Below are 15792 nucleotides of genomic sequence, written 5' to 3' on the forward strand. Positions count from 1 at the left end.
TAGGAAGCAGTCAACAGAAACCTGTGAAAACTTGTCTAATCATACACTGGGTCATAATTTTTTTGTTCACAAGCTCACCTTAATTTTTTTTTTTGTACACCTGTTTTGAGAGTGCAGGACTGGAATGATTACTATAAGAAACAGCTCTTTTTTTAAAGATGGGGTACTTCCTTGTTTTTTTATCAGTGCAAGTTTAGTCTGGTGAGGACAAACTGTCTTCACTTCTACAAAGCCATTTAGTGCTCTGGGTAAGGCAGCATCAGTTGTGATGCACACTGACTAAAGTCAATGTAAGCATATTTAACAATTTTGCTCTTGTTCCTCTGATAAAAACCTTGCTCCTCTTGTGTGGCTGCCAGTCAGGTTTCTTACTTCTGTGAAAGGTATGGAGAGAAGCCTGGGGTTCTTTAAAACGCTAGTGGCATGAAAGTGAGACACTGTTCAAAACATGTGTCAGTAACATGCAGCCTCCCAGTTCATTCACCATTGGTTTTCCTTCTGTTTGACAGATGCTTCGCATACTTAGGTATATTCTTTTATGTCATGTTTGCAGGGCAAATCACCTTGAAGCTGCATATTTCAAAGTCATCAAACCTACACATTCCGAATGATTGTGACACCACAATTGTATGCACATGTATGTTTAAAAGAGTATTTTCAGGAAGAGCATCAAAAGCAGGAGGAGAGTTAAACACGCTCATCTGCATTTCACACTGCCCAAGAGCACACATTTCCAGAATGAGAGCATGCTTTGTTTCTACTCTAATGCCCCCTACTTACTGCACAGCCATCATACTGGTTTCCATCGTGGAATCCATTCTCCCCTCAGCCCCAAAGTCAGCAACCAATCTCTCTGTGTCTGTGGGCACATCAGCTGCACAGGCCCCACAGGCTTCTGATGCTGCTGCCAAGTAGGTTGATGGAGAAAAATTACTACTTCTCAGTTTACTAACTTCTTCTTCAAGTTTCTTCTTCTCTTCAAGTAAGCGAGCTCTATCTTCAGAAAGTGTTTCAATCAAATCTATGACATAAACAAACAGAATTTCTTTTAATTCCAGCAGTACTAAGGATCAAAAACAACCTGCAAAAAATGGAACAGTCCTATTATAAAAGACGAAACTTCTTTAGAACTTTGCTTACCCTTATCTTTTTCTTGCTGTTGTGTAAGCACTTTTAATTTGTCACTAAGATCATTAATTATGTTTTCTTTTTTCATTTTCTCTCTTGCCAGAACAGTGTTAAAGTTGGTCTGAAAACAGACAAAGTATTACTGAAATAAGGAAAGTATTGTAAAAACATAACGCAAAATAGTATAAAAGACAGCATGCATTTCAGTTTTCTACAATATAATTAAAGAAGTAATTAAAACTTTTTTACTTACTGCTTTGGTGAAGAGATAAAATGCCAGTACATTTTATTTTCAAGTTTGTCTTTAAAATTTTTTTGTAATTTATTTTATTTTTAATCCTCTCATTCCCTCAAGCCTGATACATACAAGTAGTACAATAAGAAATAATTTTAAAAAAGAGAAGTTGTTGATTTTTCTTTAAAATTAATACTTTTTATTCCAGTTAATGTAAAATAGTTGAACATTCTATATTTAAAACAGTTACTTGAATGGTTCAAATTATTAAGATAAAGCTAAACTGCATCCAGATATGCTACATAAAATGAAAAAGAAAAATACCATTACCAGTACACTATAAACTGAATTAAAAATAGATTTCAAGTAATGCATTAATTCTTGAGTGAACAATTCATTACTGCAAAAGATACACAGGAATCCTGGTTAATAGCTTGAATAGGTGAACATAAAGAGACCAGCAGAGCCTTCAGTACCAATCTAACAAATATTTCCACTTCTTCAATCCTTCTATTGACCACTGTGCCCTTTAACTCTTAGGGTGCTGCTGAACAGACAGACAAAACCTACTAACAACCATCTATTAAAAGGATATTTCAAACTACTTCTAATTTTTCTGTGACTTTGAAGATTCTCCTGATATATGCCTATCAACTCTTAAAATACAAACTATTTGGTGGGCTACACAACTTACATAGGGCACAGCAGCCTTTGTTATATGTCTGCATAACAAAAGTGACACCTCTAAGGAAACTTCACAGAGGGAAAAAAGCCAAAACCAAAAAAGACAAAGGCAAGGATGAATACCCAAAATATTCAGTAATCAGCAGAGCCAGTGAAGTAAACTGTCAGCACTGACTGATACACCCTTTTTCTGGGTTTGTGGTATTTGTTTGCTTTGGTTGGGGTCTTTTTTGGGATTGTTCATTGTTTGTTGTTTTTTAAAAAAGTTAGAGCTTTCCCTGGAATTTGCTGTCAATGCCTCAGAACCTTCCCTTCCACGCTCTGCTGCAGAAAAGAAGAATACTATTAGATATGGAGGCAAATGGAATACTAAGGAATATTGCAAAAATGAAACGAATTATTACCAATCTAGGAAAAAATTTCCTATTAAATTTACTATGTAAGGCTAACTTCAGTATTAATGCTTGCAGCCCAATTGCAGTAACACTCCTTTCTTTACAGCCATCTGCAATTCTGTGTTCCCTACTCCCTGCATCAAGTGATTCATATCATTCATTCACCAAGCTGGCTGATCACCACCCTTGTCTCTTTGTCCTTATTTGATCCTACCACAGCTACAGTGAGGAGAAGTGCTTAAAAAAGAAAATCCTTTCTCAGTGTTTCAATGCAACAAAGCTGCAGATAATAGCTGTAACTAACATATTTAATTTAAGAACTCGAGACTCTATAGAAACTAAGAGGCTCAAGATGTTTTGAAAGGAAAAAATGTGTGGCTACAGATGTAAAATAATAATCCAGTGCAACATGATTTTTCATCAATATAAGAACTACACAGTGGCTTTAAGTTTATTACATAAAATGCAACATACATTGTTTGAACCTCAAAATAGAATACGTTTATGCTTTGAACCTCAAAACCCTACCTGTCCATGGTAATAAACTTTAAAAGCCAGTGAAATGCTAATTGATTCCAGATCAATTAGTATTTCAAATAATTAATTTAGTGTTGTCCACAAATTTTATAATACCTGGTATCTTTCTGCAGTTGAAAAGATTAATGAAAAATTAATCCATTTACAATGATAATAAATAATTATTATTATAATTAATGTCATAATAAATATTATAATAACTAATAAAGATGCCAAGCACTTAAGCAAAAGAAGTCACAAAAACTGAATCTGGATTGCCAGTTGTTTGGTAATTGGTTTTGTCTTTTGTTTTGTTTTTGGTGTTTTTTTTTGTTTTGTTTTGTTTGGTTTTTGGTTTTTTTTTTCCCAGTGGAGTATTTTTGTTTGTTTCTTTGTTGCGTTTTTTTCTCTTAATGCTTAAATGTTTGATTACAATAACACATCATATCCTGGCTTCAGATAATCACACAAGTTTAGAATGTGGAAGTGTTACAGAGAAAAAGAGAATACCATACTCTTAACTTCAAAGCAGCAAAAGAACACAACTGTCATGGAAGCAAAAATAATTTTTAAAAAAATCAGCATTACCTGCTGCTCTGCAGTGAGTGATGTTCTGATGTTCTGCATTTCCTCATTCTTTCTTTTCTCTTGTTCTTCAAGTTGCTCTAAGAACTTCATTTTTTCTTCCTGAAGCTTCTCCTGAAGTTCAGCGACTAAGTTTGATTCAGCAGATGATTCAGCAGGAGGACTTAAAAGAAAATGTTTAGGCTTTAAATGCGCAGTGTAAACCAAGCCCCACATGCATGAAATAAACACACACACAAAAAGTCAGATGTTCATTTTGAGACATTATTCCTGAAATATTTAATATATTATATTAAATATTTAATATATTATATTAATTAAGTCATTATTAACTTCAATTCTACTTTTTAATCATACGCATATCACCAATTCTTACTCTTGGGCATTCTGTGTTTTTGGCATAGCATGCTGGCTCTAACTTTGAAGTTTTGTTGTGAGGGAGGACTTTTGTTTATACTTTTACTAATGTAACAGAAGGCACGGAAAGTGGTAAAAAAAACCCAACTACCAACTTCACAAAGATATTTTGTATGTCAAAATGCAAAGCCTTCAGAAATATCACATAAGGAAAACAATTCAGCAGAAATCTGATGCTAAGGAATCCAGATGTGAAATTCAAAACTCTGTATTGCAGAATCTGGAGGACAGCAGTGATGATCATAAAGGAAGGAAACCATGAACAGTCACAAAGGCAGGATAATTACCTTAATGGCTTTTGAAACAATGTTACATAGGCCAAGTATTTTTCACCACTGAAGCGAAAACTAACTACACTCTTCTGTGTTTTGGCTGGAGTTACTAAGAAGGCCCCTAAAGAACTTTAGAATAGAGAAACCCCTTTGATGGGCAACAATTGTGAAAAACTGTATTATTTTAAACTGTCTATTATTCATCTGCACCAGAATTGTATTTAAAACAATATTGATATTAAAATTAATCATATTTAAACCCAAAGCTCTTAGCTGAACTAAACCAAAGCAGGAATCATCTGCCTCTCAGATGGATTGCCTGGACTACTGCTTGCAAATGACAGCCAAGTAAAGGATATTGTGGTTCTGCAAAGGATGCTAGCACATTACCAGTTTTTATACCTCATCACTGTACCAGGCAGCAGGTTTAAGTATTTAATCTGAAAAGGTCTTAACAACTACAGCAACAGTGACAATGCCTAACTTTATTGTTTTCAAGATACCAAAAGCACATTTCTTCAGATTGGGGTTTCTTTGCAAACACTTGCACTGCTCTAAGATGACAAAGGATGTGCTTAACAATACTGCTACTGTTCTACCACATGGGCATATTCTGAATATACAAACTATCATGCAGCAGCTGAGCATTCAGAAAGCCCATAAGAACCTCTAAATAAGAGCTCTGAAAGCCGACTGAAGTTCTGAGTGGCTAAACAGACTCTGACATTCTAGAAGTCAGAAGTAAAATAAGCAGAGAAAAGAAAGTCATGAAAGACTCAGGTGAATCTTCATTTGTCCCACTGAGAAAACATTTTTGTGCTTGATTAAATTTCAGTTTATTTCTAAATGAAGCCTAGCTAAGAGAGGACATGTGCTCTGTGGAGAAGCTCCACTACTTATGGTGGTCTGGCAGAAGTGGCTGGACAATAGTAAGACTGCAAGATACCAAAGCACTAATTCCATCTTCAAAGCAGCTGGGATTGCTATTCTACTTTTAACACTCTCTACAGTATTATATGTACATATATATTATAACTAACCAGAAAACCGTTTTAAAACACTTAACAACAAATCATTAAAGATATTGTGGTTTTCTCTACTGTTCTGCACTACTACATAGTGCAGAAAGAGTAAATGGAACTACAAATGCCTTGCAGTTTTATTATCTTTCTTAATCAAAATGATTTGATTTTCAGACATACCAAACCATGTTAATTTTTATACTGTGGTAATGCATGGATAGAAAACATTTCTTTGACTCTTAGCATTTTTGTTAGTTTTCATGGAAGTTCAAAACCTAAATTCCTGACACCAGCGCAATACTCAGGTCAAATTTAACAATCCCTCTCTCTGTCTGCATCTTCTGAACGGCTAATGTTACAATACTCTTGTAGAAAACAACAAACATATAGTCACATGCCAAACAAAGGTTGTTTTCTACCATTACAACTGCTAAACAATGAGTAAGGATAACAAATGAACCTGAGTTATAGACATAGCTTGGGGTTTTAGGAATTCAAGAATCAAACAACTAAATAGTGACTTGGAAATATTAGGACAGATTTACTTAACATATAAGCCCTCTAGAGATAAAGCATAGTATATCTTGATTCCTAGAGAAAAAAAAATTAACAGCAGAATAAGGGCATAAAAAGAATCCTTAGGAGGCAAAATATATTTCAATGTCACACTAAAAATTAAATTACTTTACGAACTTGTAACAAACTAACAGCACTTCTTTAGATTGAAGCAGATCTTATTTCTTTGAAATACATTATCTGTTTTATCCTGTTTGGATAAGAATACACACAGCTGTAATCACAAGTTGGAAGTTAAGTGTAGGTGGATTTTTAAAAAGTCTGATGACATAGCTACATCTTTTTCCTGTTGAGTCAAGTTCGTCAAATTTCTACAATTCATTAATACACAGAAAAGGAAAAGAATGCAGAATTTATCATTTTTCTTCTCATCACACCATATTTCATTAAGAGAATACTTTCTTCAATTAAGAAGGGTTATTCTTAAGTTTCATTATATCCCAATCTTAATTCAAGGAAGCAATATTATCTTGATGCATTTCTTTATACACTGACAAGCAAACACAGGCACTAACACAACATCACGTAATAATGGAATTGCTCACACGTGAAAATCCTGAGGTAGCAGACAATTCCAGTGAAGCAGATATTCCCATTTCCTTTGGAATGTGCATAACCTGCCCTCACCTACCTTTTTTTTTAACAGTACATTGATACTCAAAATGTAAAAGCTAACTTAAGTCTGTACTCATTTTTTGCAGTGTTCTTTCTTTTATGTCAATTCTGTCCATTTTATTGATCTTTTCCCATTTCACATACTTGGTTTAACACCTGGGAAGAAAATTCCTGTATTAAGACATTTTACAAACAAGATCTATCTGCTGCACTGATCTTGTTCACACACCACAAGAACATAAATGAAAAATGCTAGCATTTAAAAAAACACTATTGCTAAGCCTTAGTCACATGAAAAAATTCTACTATTTCCATTCTATAACAACACAGTCTAGGCTGCTGACAGGCATTACAAACTCATAAGTACATAAGATACGATAAATCAGAAAGAATAATTCTATGCATTCTTGGCAAGGGAGAAACATTTTTAAAATGTAAAATTTCTGCAGAAATTAACAAAGAAAAATTGTAATGTTAGGATATTCTTTAAGATTATGTTGCACCTTTGTGTTTCATTATGAAGCTCAAACTGAAGACCCTGAAATAGGTTAAGTGGGGCAGCAAAAGTCAATGGAAGTCCATGTGGCCACGGGACAGCTCCCAGTCAACACTGTATCAATTCCCACTCAAGTTTTCATGCCCTGTTATCACCAACTTGGTGTACAGTCAGCCAATAAAGAAAGTTATCAGGCTACCTAAAAGCCAGCCACTGCATGCTCCCACAGTGCTAGCAGAGCAAGGATGGGAAAAGAGAGAGCAGCTGAGACCAACAAAATCAGAATTTCAAGTAACTTGCTTCTGTGGAAATACTCCTTCAACATGACCGAAATATAAAACCTTCACTGCTGTCTTGAAATAATCCTGTATAATATATTTTACAATCCTTGAGATTTAACTACAGACATGGGAACACCACTGCCTATAAAATGGAAACAATTTGAAATGCAACTATAGAAACCAATACAAATAAACACTATTACAAATACAACAATTTTAGTTACTGCACAGTGTGTCATGAATATACCATATTGATTAAATACTAGGAAAACACAGTAACTTAATTCTTACAGTACCTCTGATTCACTTGCATCTCAAGTTGCATTATTTTTTCCAAAAGCCCTTTTTCAGCAGCTTCCCTCTGTAATTCCAACTCTTTACAAGCAGTTTGCACTGCATCCTCTTTTTCACAATTGAGCTTCTGAATGAGCAACTGCCTGTCTTGCTCTTGGTTAGATATTAACAGTTCTTGCTCTTCCTTTAGCTTATGGATAATAGCTTCATATTTTTCCTGCTGCTCACAGAGAGACAAGTTTTCTGTTTTTTCCTTCTCTAGGGCAGTCATTTCCAACTCTAACTTACTTTGCAGTTCTGTTATTTGCTCTGAAAGTCTTTTTTCTGCCTCAGCAGTTTTTTGATGAAGAAGCGTTACTTTATTTAATTCAGTTCTAAGCAAATTTGATTCTTCTTCATACCTATTTATTAGCTCAGAAATACACTGATCTTTCTCAATTGTCATCAGAGTCCTTAGTTCTGATAAGCCCACTTGATATTCATCACTGCTGATTTGTATTTTATTGTTTAATTTATCTATTTCCTTTCTTAAGCTTTCAGTTTCCTTGTCAACCTGAGATCTTAAGGTCTCTTGTTGCTGGTTTCTGCTTTCTTCCAAAAGAAGCTTCATTTCATCAGTTTCTGCCTCTTTCAGGGCAAGTTCAACTTCTAGTTTGCACCTCAAATCAGACAGATCTGAAACCTTGAGTTGTAACTCTTCTACTTGTTGTTGTTTCTCTTGCATAACTACCTCATGAGACTCCTGCATTTGTTCAAGTCTATGCTCGTTCTCTTTTTTCAATTTATCCAAACAGTCCTTGTGCTCAGCTAGGACCTTCTCAAATTCCTGTAAATGCCTGGCTTGTAGGTTGCTTTCCAGTTCTTTTAAATGGCTTTGCTCTAAACTCTCAAGTTCTGCCCTCAGGAGCTGCAGCTTCTCGTTGTTTTCAACATGAAGTTTTTTCAAGTCTTCAAGTACAATTTCACGTGACAGCCTCAGTTCCTTGATTTCAGAATTTTGTGTCTCCATTTGGCATTCCAATTCAAGTAATTTCTGGTCTTTTTCATTCTGAAGGCAAACTACAGCTTCTTTCTCATTCTTTACTATTGCAAATTCATCATTCTTATTCTGAAGAACTTCCTCAAGACCTAACAGGTCACCTTTTAACTTTTTGATTTTCTTTTTATTTTCTTCACCATCCTCCAATAATTTATTAATTTTAGTTTCATACTCACTTTTCAAAGACTGTAATTCATTTTGATGTTTATCATTTAGTGTTTTTTCAAGTGAAAGCTTTACCTTTTCAATTGTATTTACTATTTCTAAGGAAGTACATTTTAAAGAATTAGAAAAGTCACACTGTTCTCTTTGTACAAGTGTTCTGAAATGGCAAAGATCTTCTTTTATACCTCTTAAATGTACCTTTGAGTCTTGAGCAATAACCCTACACTTCTCCACACAAACACTGAGAGAAGCATTTTCTACAGAAACATCCTTTACACAAGAACTTGTATCTTGCATACGCCTACTGTCTATTGCATTGATAACTGAAGAATAAAGAGATTCCACCATCATTTCTGGGCTTTGTGGGTCACTTATTACATTAGGAGACACTGGATTTTCTTCTATTACAAATTCATTTACTGCTGACATAAAGTCAGATTCTGGACTCTCTGCCAATGAATCCAAGTCTAATGATCCTTGCTTAAGAGCTTGCTCCAAGTTCGGATGGGCAATAGTTTCAAAATCGAATGTGTGAGCATCAATGCTGTCCGGGGACAATTCTTCTAATGGAGCTGGGGGACACACAGGAGGACACAGGGGACCCTGAAGACTGAGTGATGGAGGAGTTCTTGAAGAGGTAGCAATTGCGGTTCCTGTAGTACTTTCCATCCTTGGTGTGGTAGCAGATTGTGGCGATGCTTGACTATTGGAGGCCTACACGTTATAAAACAAGAAACAGACACAAAGTGATAAGCAGAACTGTTAATATTGAAAATTCATTCTAAACCTCCAGGCGAAACAAGAACTTGAAAAAAATCAGCCTTATTATTTGTAACAATCCAAAATATGTACTACTAAAACTTAAGCAAAATTTGCAGAAAATCAAGATGATTTTCCATTAAGTTTCAGAAAAGCATCACTTGTAAGCACATAAATATTAAATGTTCACCTAGCCAGAAGTCCTGTGTAGAGCATAGCCAACTGTATCTTACCAGTCAGAAACAGGCTTTGGTTCTTTACAGCCTACTTACTTCAGTTTTTCTAATAATTTCATTGCTAAAATATCTTTTTTTCTATTATTGCCAATATTGTCATTAAAAACTCCTTTAGTACCTTATGCTATTATCTACCATATACAACAGGGAATATGGAAGCCCTAATGCCAACAATATATCTATAGATTCTTAAGACATAAATATAAACCTTAAGCTTTAGCGAGTGCAGAACACTTTCCAGTGTAAGCCAAAAAGCAATGTACAGCCTGAGTATCTACCAAGGACACAATCCTGAAAAAGTTTGTAATAGGACTGACAGCAAAGCAATTTTTCCTAGGAAAATTACAGTGAAACACACACAGTTAAAATACATAAGGCAAGCAGCTGTGACACACAGTTAAGGGGTATGCACAGGATCATCAGGATCACAAACTGGAAGAGATGCAAAGTTTTCTGAACATATGAGTGCTCTGAAAGATCACAGATGCATTCTCTGTAACACCATAGCTCAACTATTAACTTGCTCCTTCATCACTAAGAACTTGTTTGATTTTATTCATATAAGGAATTGAAAAGAAATAGTTCCTGAAGAAAAATGCATGGGAATTTTTCCAGTAGAAAATTTCCATAAAACGTTCAGTCTCAAAGTGCTGGAAATCTGGTGGTGCTCTTCAAAAAGCCAACATTGCCACCAGCTGATAATTCTGTGACCTTGCTCATGCCTCTTTCCCAAACCATCCACACTGCCTCAAAGCAACTAGAATGCATGTCTGGTGTTCTTTACTATGTTAGCTATTATTGAAGAAAATTCTGCCATCCATTGAATTCAGCTACTTGACTGGCAACAGTTAGTGGAGCTTGGCAATAAATGTTCAGCAACAGCAAAAATCCCAGAAGTGACAGACATTGATCTGCTGTCATATAAGTAGCCATTTTTTGCCGTCTCCATTTTGTACAAATGATTGTTACTCAAAAAGGGACCTTACCCTCCTCTGCACCAAGGAAATATTCCTTAAAGGAGATATAGCGTGTTTAACAATTCTCAGCTATCATTTAAGAAGAATCTATTTCCAGTTTCAACGCTCATCTATTTAGCAGAGTTGCATTTGCACCTCAGCTCTCTTAGCTTTTGCATCTTTATAAATCTAAATCATACAATGATTTTTAAATACATTGTAAAAAAACCTTGTGATCATTGCATAGAGAATACTGTATACACGAAAAGTGAACAGGACATGAGAACAAATGAAAAGGAAATGCTCCTTTCTAAATGGTTCTATTAGCCCAGGTTTAAGCATTTCCCTTGGACTTAATTTCAGCTTGTTGTTTATCTAAGAAAAACTTACAAAACTAGATGTTGAAGGGTACTGTGTGTGCTGATACATGCCTAAGTTCAAAGCATGCTTTAAGTGACGAACATCTACCATTAATATACTAGTAATAAGAAACAGTAACAAAAACTACCATCACAGATATCAACCACACACTAAAAAAAGCAATTCAAAGACTCTGAATATGGGGAAGTCCTACAGAAGAAACCCACATGCAAAGGAATGATACTATCTACTTTTGGCAACCCTGCAGAATCATCCTAGAAGATAAAGACTAAGGATTCAGCATAAAGAAGAAAAAAAAAGAAATAGTCACTCTGTATAACAATAATGAACTCTGTTTCCTCATGACTTGGGGCTGCAGCACACTACATGCCTCAGCAGTGGCTTCTGTGAGTTGGGAGTCTAATGAAAGCACCAGATTACTGCTTAGAGAAGAGTTAAACCTCACATTTTGAGTGGCTGAAACTATACTGTTATGAATAAAAAGATACCTATTTTTATTTAAGGTTACAGAGAAAAAAAAACGGTGGGACCAGTTGCTGTTATATACGAAGACTTTGTTTACGGAGAAGCCTGTGCCTGCCATGTAGTCAGTTTACTATCTACAGGCAGCAATGCATGCACGTCATACACTAATTTTTCTAATGACAAAGGAAGAGGAGTCAAGAGCAAACAATAAAAAAAATAGAAAAACAGAATTAATTTCAAAGTTCTCAGGTATTGCAAGACTATGTGCACTGCTCTAATTATGTTACTACAAAAAAAAAAAAATCAGGGATGCTGCAATTCTCAGGAAGATTACAAGCAGTGTTTCAATTTCAAACTAAACTAGAAGAAACGGTAGATTTATGATTTGATTTTAAAAGCCAGCTTCCCTTATAAAAAAAACTTTTAATACCAAAGGATTGTGTATGTTATCTACTGACCACCGAGAAGACACCTTACTCATCTTACCCACGGGCACCTTAGCTTTTCCTGGACATTTTTAACACAATTGCTGACCTGCTTAAACTTTGTATTACAGAAATTAAGAGGGCACAGCAACATGCTTGAGACTATTAAGTTACAAATAATAAGCAGAAGGTCTTAAAAATGAAAACAGATTTCAAAGTATTAACAAATTAAACAAATATCCACAAAAATTTTCTTTAACTACTCCAATGTAATTCTAAAGGAGAAAATTATCACTTATGTTCTATGGAAGTTGAAATAGTAAGAGTTATGGAGACACTTGAAAATAAAAACTCTCAACAGGCAGTAAGTTATTCAATCTCCTCTGACTCGCTCTTTGCTCACTTGTCTGCAGTCACAACTTTTCCCTCCTGCCTAAAGCAACTATTAAAGCACAGTTGCTGTGGCTGATGCAGTAGGATGAACTTCCACTTAACCCATACAGAATTCAACTGCTGCACTACCAACACCCCAGGGAAACTATCCCAGTCAAATTTGAAGAACCAGGTTTCTCCTGCCACTAATATGGAAAGGGAAATGCCGGGGTCGAATGTGTCTCCTTGGTAGAGTATGAGAATAATAATATGGGCAACACTCAACACCTGCACAGGAAACTCTGCACCAAGCTGGGACAGTTCACCACCAGAAAAAGTGGATGCATAAAGATGTAGGCATCTCCATGACAATTATTAAATGTTTATTCATTCTTCTAATTATTTATTGTGAATTCCCAGCAATATTGATATAAAAAGAAACATTTTAAAAATTACTTCAGTAATTCTACACAGGCAAAAGTAGTATAATTAAAATACACTTCTATATTAGCTGCAGAGCAAAACAACACAAAGACCTTGTGTCTTTCATCAAGTAGTAAAAAAAACATTACCTTTGAAAAGAAAAAAAATCTCTGACAAATCTGTTTGCTTCAACTCCAAAAAGAGTTCAAATGAATCACTGAAATAACACATAGAGATGGGCATTTTCAAGATGACATCATGAATGGCCCAGCTCTGATTGTGCAATGCAATTTGCTCTAAGGAAAGATATAATTATCCAAATCTGTCTAAGCACCTGACATTTCTGTGTGAGCAAAGAATCCAAATTAGTCAAACAAAAGCAAAAGAAAAGAATGTATTTTCCTGATTTGGCAAACATCTTTTTCAGTACAACCAGATACATATAAATTTTTTCCAGATAAGCATGTCTGAAGAAAGAAAGGGAAATTACAAAGACTTCACAAATTCAGGTACATTTTCTGCTTATCTTTCTACTGTTATTACGCGTATTTTGAATTAAAACCTAAATTTCACATTCTTCTGACACGGCAAGGCTTCATGAAAAAATTAATTTATTAGAACAACTGTCACTATCCTAGTCTCTTATGAGATAGATTTCAGGATTTGGGACTCCATGTTGGGAGCGAATGCCTGTATTTTAGAGCAAGGTCTGTTGTAAGGGCATGTTCAATAAACACCAAAATTTCACAGAATTTCTCTTCCAGCAATTTCAATGGCTCTTACAGTGTTCAGGCCCTAACATTCTTAATGGCTGTTCATTTGAAAAACAATATTCATAAAGAGAGAAAATATCTGGGAAATAATACTTAACTAATGCACCTTTTTCTATATTACAGAACAAAGAACAGCCCAGATTTCATATTTTACACAAATAAAAGACTTCCAACAAATCTGTTCAAATCCCATAGAAATCAAAAGATAGAGAACTTCATGTCACTTGGTTGAAACAGGAAATTGCTATTCAAAATTAAACACGTTCATAGCTTTATCTGTTATATAAGATGCTTCCTAGTCAGCCAAGTGCATACAACAATTTACACTGCAGACAATAACACAGCCCCTGGAAAAACCCACTGATTTTCTACAGCAAAAGAAACCCAGTTTGAAGCAGTCAGCTTCACAAAAAATCTTAAGCACTGCTGAAATTCACCCACTGTTTCCCTGAGAGAGGCCAGTCAGAAGCTAAAAGGAACCTGTTGGGTGTACTATGGAATTTAGAGGCTGCATGCACAGAAGCAAAAGTGATTGGTAGAAACAGTTTCTAGGGGAAGGAATCTGTTTGACAGGCAGAGTGAACCTAGGAAGGGATCTCTTTACCATCTGTTCTTTCTGTACTCAAAGGAAAAGACTGCACAACAGCCAACCAAAGCCCTAAAATCTCCTTAACTCCTTGTACCAAAAGGACCTAAGAAACAAAGCAGAAATCCAGAGAAGTTACAAATTCACTGAATACAATCTAAAGCAATAAAGGCAGAATGCACTCATTTTCAGACAGAAGATTTGAAAGTGACAGAAAACAAAAATATAAACAGTGCAACTCTACTTCTACAACATCAGTGGAGTACAAACATCTGTTAAATATTCTCAGAATATTTACTAGCTCATGATTATAAAGAAAACTTCCACAGTTAATATCAGGAGAAACAAAGATGCATTCTAAAGTGTTTGACAGAACAATGTTACGAAAATATTCTACAGTTTTAAATATCATCTCTTTTTTATTGATAAAAAAAGCAAAAATACCTTTTGCTCATTCAGCAGGTCTGTAATAGTTTGTGACATTTCATCCAAACTCTGTGCTGCCTTGACCAGGTTATGTAGAGCACGTACATGCTGGTGAAGAGGTTCAAAGTCACAAAGTATGGGAACCCTTAAAAACAGTACAGGATTACTTTTTTCCATACTGTTAGTTTAATACTCCCATCTGTTAAATTATTATGTGTATGTTTCAACAACACTAAGCTTGCCTCTGTGTAAGGTCTATGCGTTCTTAATTTCATCTATTTATATGGAAAAAAAAGTCTACAAAGACTCCCTGGTATTTTTGTTTAACATTAAAAACTTGAGCACCTTTAAGGAGTCTGCAACAATAAACACAGTGATGAGCAAGTAATCCCAGTCTTTCCTCCCAAGGAAAGCATTTGCCAGTAGTACCTAGAGTTCCAATGACATTAACAGAAGTGATAGGATCTCTAATTGAAGTACTTGTGTTTGCAAATGGCTATATTTTGTCTCCAGTTGGATCCTCTCCAATCCAGCTCTTCCTCTGAAGAAGCAATTAATTCTCTACTGTTTTATTTTCTTGATAGGTAACCTAAATTAAACAACTGATTAATGTGTCCTGATCACATATCAAGTGTGGCAAGATAAGCTGAAAACACGGAGCAAGAGTTCATCCAGACTAACAATACAGCAAAAGCATATTACACTTCAATGTATTCTGCATTCTCTGCTCAATATATAGGGCAAGTGGCATTAAGTGTATTTTTGCAGAATTAAGATTTCAATAATTGCTCAAACAAAATTTCAGAAGACAGCACCACTGTAAGTAAAAAAAAAAAGGTCATATTAATTATGCAGCTGAGAGGTTCAGGGCTGATAGAAAAGGACTTTGTGCTGCATCTTTGTGCTTGTTGCTTGCTCTTTCCATGTTAAATGAAAACATCAAACAAAGTACTGCTCTCTAGTTTCTTCTGAAGATCAGCATCTACCCAAGGTGTGTGACAGCTTTTGCCCACATGAGTTGCAAGTTCACCACTATCCTCTGTATTTTTCAGCAAATTCAGCCCTGAACCCAAAAACCAGGAGGAATGACATAATCCCACCTCTATTGCCATCAAGTGGAAAGCTATGTCACTACAATTCAAACAAAATAAAACATCTTAAGTCAATGATTGGTTTTCTGACAAATAGCAGGGCAAAATTCTTCCTGAACTCAGTATAAACCTCCAGGAAGATTGTAAAAGTCTCACAAATTTAAAACATCAGACAAACA

The 15792-nt window shown here is 35.2% G+C and overlaps 1 protein-coding gene across 6 annotated transcripts in view; it reads right to left on the reverse strand.

Moving 5' to 3' along the window:
• RB1CC1 (RB1 inducible coiled-coil 1) overlaps positions 1-15792 on the reverse strand; it is a 75736-nt gene that overhangs the window by 19968 nt on the left and 39976 nt on the right. For all 6 annotated transcript variants that reach the window (XR_005953256.1, XM_041412514.1, XM_041412513.1 and 3 more), the window contains exons 14-18: positions 14541-14667; positions 7519-9434; positions 3547-3706; positions 1141-1249; positions 781-1021 (exon numbers count right to left, since the gene is read on the reverse strand). Coding sequence is in view for 5 of the 6 variants with exons in the window: in XM_041412514.1 (XP_041268448.1) it covers positions 781-1021; positions 1141-1249; positions 3547-3706; positions 7519-9434; positions 14541-14667 (2553 nt within the window). In the remaining variant the exon portion in view is untranslated. The remainder of the gene's footprint in view (positions 1-780; positions 1022-1140; positions 1250-3546; positions 3707-7518; positions 9435-14540; positions 14668-15792) is intronic.

Source organism: Onychostruthus taczanowskii, unplaced genomic scaffold, assembly GCF_017590055.1.
Source record: "Onychostruthus taczanowskii isolate IOZ18803 unplaced genomic scaffold, ASM1759005v1 scaffold4, whole genome shotgun sequence".
In the NCBI taxonomy this organism is placed as follows: Eukaryota; Metazoa; Chordata; class Aves; order Passeriformes; family Passeridae; genus Onychostruthus; species Onychostruthus taczanowskii.